Source organism: Panicum virgatum, chromosome 9K (genome assembly GCF_016808335.1).
Source record: "Panicum virgatum strain AP13 chromosome 9K, P.virgatum_v5, whole genome shotgun sequence".
NCBI lineage: Eukaryota > Viridiplantae > Streptophyta > Magnoliopsida > Poales > Poaceae > Panicum > Panicum virgatum.
Window position 1 is genome coordinate 49962081 of NC_053144.1, and position 1888 is coordinate 49963968.

At 64.8% G+C, this 1888-nt stretch overlaps 1 protein-coding gene across 1 annotated transcript; it reads left to right on the top strand.

Annotated features, from left to right (window-relative positions):
- The first annotated feature begins 271 nt into the window (after positions 1-271).
- On the top strand, positions 272-1471 carry LOC120651985 (allene oxide cyclase, chloroplastic-like). The gene is made up of 2 exons (XM_039929669.1): positions 272-715; positions 795-1471. Exons 1-2 carry the CDS (start codon positions 389-391, stop codon positions 1194-1196), a joined length of 729 nt encoding a protein of 242 aa, XP_039785603.1. The 5' UTR covers positions 272-388; the 3' UTR covers positions 1197-1471.
- Positions 1472-1888: the final 417 nt, after the last annotated feature.

The window sequence follows — 1888 nt, forward strand, 5'->3', positions numbered from 1 at the left end:
AGAAACGCAGATCTGAAAACGCAGCAGGTCTGCCACCGACCGACGCTTTTGTCACGGCGCATGTTGTACTCGTGCCAATTATGGGGAGAGCCACCCTGGCCGGTGGCCGCCGCTCGCCTCCGCCGGTGACGGACGCCGCGGAAACGAAGAGGAGGAGGACGACCCGTAACGGCGATGACCGCGCCGCGCACCTAACCCCGGTGGCCCGGTCCGCGCGCACTGTCTCTGTCCCTCTGGCGCCCTGCTCTGCTTGTTTTAAATAACACAGCCACTGCACTGGCACTGACCGCACCCACCCGCACCACTTGCCTGCCAGCCGCCTCCACCAAACACCAATCCCCCCCGAGCCAGCGCGGATCCAGCGATCCTGCCGCCGCCGAGCCCCGCCATGGCCGCCGCGCTCAGGGCCGCGCCGCCGTCCCCGGCCACCGCCAGGCCCGCGGAGACCTTCGCCAAGTCGGTGCTGGCGTCGCGGGTCGCGGCACGCGGCGGCGTCGGGGCGGCGGCGGCCGGGAGGAAGGCGCGCGGCGTGGCGGTCCGGGCGTCGCTGTTCTCACCCAAGCCCGCGGCGGCCAAGGACGCGCGGCCGTCCAAGGTGCAGGAGCTCTACGTGTACGAGATCAACGAGCGCGACCGCGAGAGCCCCGCGTACCTCCGCCTCAGCGCCAAGCAGACGGAGAACGCGCTGGGCGACCTCGTGCCCTTCACCAACAAGGTAGGTCCGGCGCCTCCGACTCCGACTCCGATCCGTCCTCCCCGTCCCATCCCTTCAACCGCCCTCTGTGCTCTGACAGGTGTACAACGGGAGCCTGGACAAGCGGCTGGGCATCACGGCGGGCATCTGCGTGCTGATCCAGCACGTCCCGGAGCGCAACGGCGACCGGTACGAGGCCATCTACAGCTTCTACTTCGGCGACCACGGGCACATCACGGTGCAGGGGCCCTACCTGACGTACGAGGAGTCGTACCTGGCCGTCACGGGCGGCTCCGGCGCCTTCGAGGGCGCCTACGGCCAGGTGAAGCTCCACCAGATCGTCTTCCCCTTCAAGATCTTCTACACCTTCTACCTCCGGGGCATCCCGGACCTGCCGCGGGAGCTGCTCTGCACGCCCGTCCCGCCCTCCCCCGCCGTCGAGCCCACCCCCGCCGCCCGGGCCGCCGAGCCCCACGCCTGCGTCGCCAACTTCACCAACTGATGGCTAGCTTCTGGTTTCATGGGGGGTTCCATTCAGGAATTGTGTGTGGCTGCTGCCTATGGCTAGTTTGTTTCCCTTGGACGATTCGTTCGTCGTCGTCGTGGTAGTACTAGATCGAGCAATAAGAGAGTGGCGGGTCGGGGAGGAGCTTGGAGAGTGGAGTTGCGTTGCGTGCTCCGCTTCACTTGGCTCCTCTCTGCCCTGATTGTGATCGATTAGCAAGCTAAGCAGTTGAGCTGGTCTCAGAAAAAAAAGATTACTTTATTGATTTGTTAGTAGCTAGCGTTAATTGATGATGATATGGGCGCGGCGCTGCCCGCCCGGTGTTGTGCCGTCGCTGACGGCGAAGAGAGATTTGCTTGCGTGCTGCGGGATCGGTTGACGCGGATGGGCTACTATAAAAGAGGCTGATGATTTGGGGATGGATTGGATGGGTGGGGAATTGGGAATCTTGACCTGGTGGGAGCTGCAACGGCAGCTACAGCGACCCGGCCGGCCGGCCCGGCGCTGCTGCAATTGATGATGCTGCTTGTCGGGGGTCGACCGTGTTGATGAGGCAGACGCAGGGCGGCTCTGTGACGCGGGCAGCCATGGATGCAACAAGCTGAACACTCCAAGCGCACAGCTGTCCACTGCGCAGACCTGGCGAAGATGTTCTCTTCAGGCCTGTGGGAAACCCCTGTGGTACCAGC

Bases quoted from the DNA above. Each gene is read 5' to 3' on its own strand.
- LOC120651985 (XM_039929669.1), top strand. From the start codon at position 389: ATGGCCGCCGCGCTCAGGGCCGCGCCGCCGTCCCCGGCCACCGCCAGG. The intron at 716-794 runs GTAGGTCCGGCG...GTGCTCTGACAG, and splicing joins TCGTGCCCTTCACCAACAAG to GTGTACAACGGGAGCCTGGA.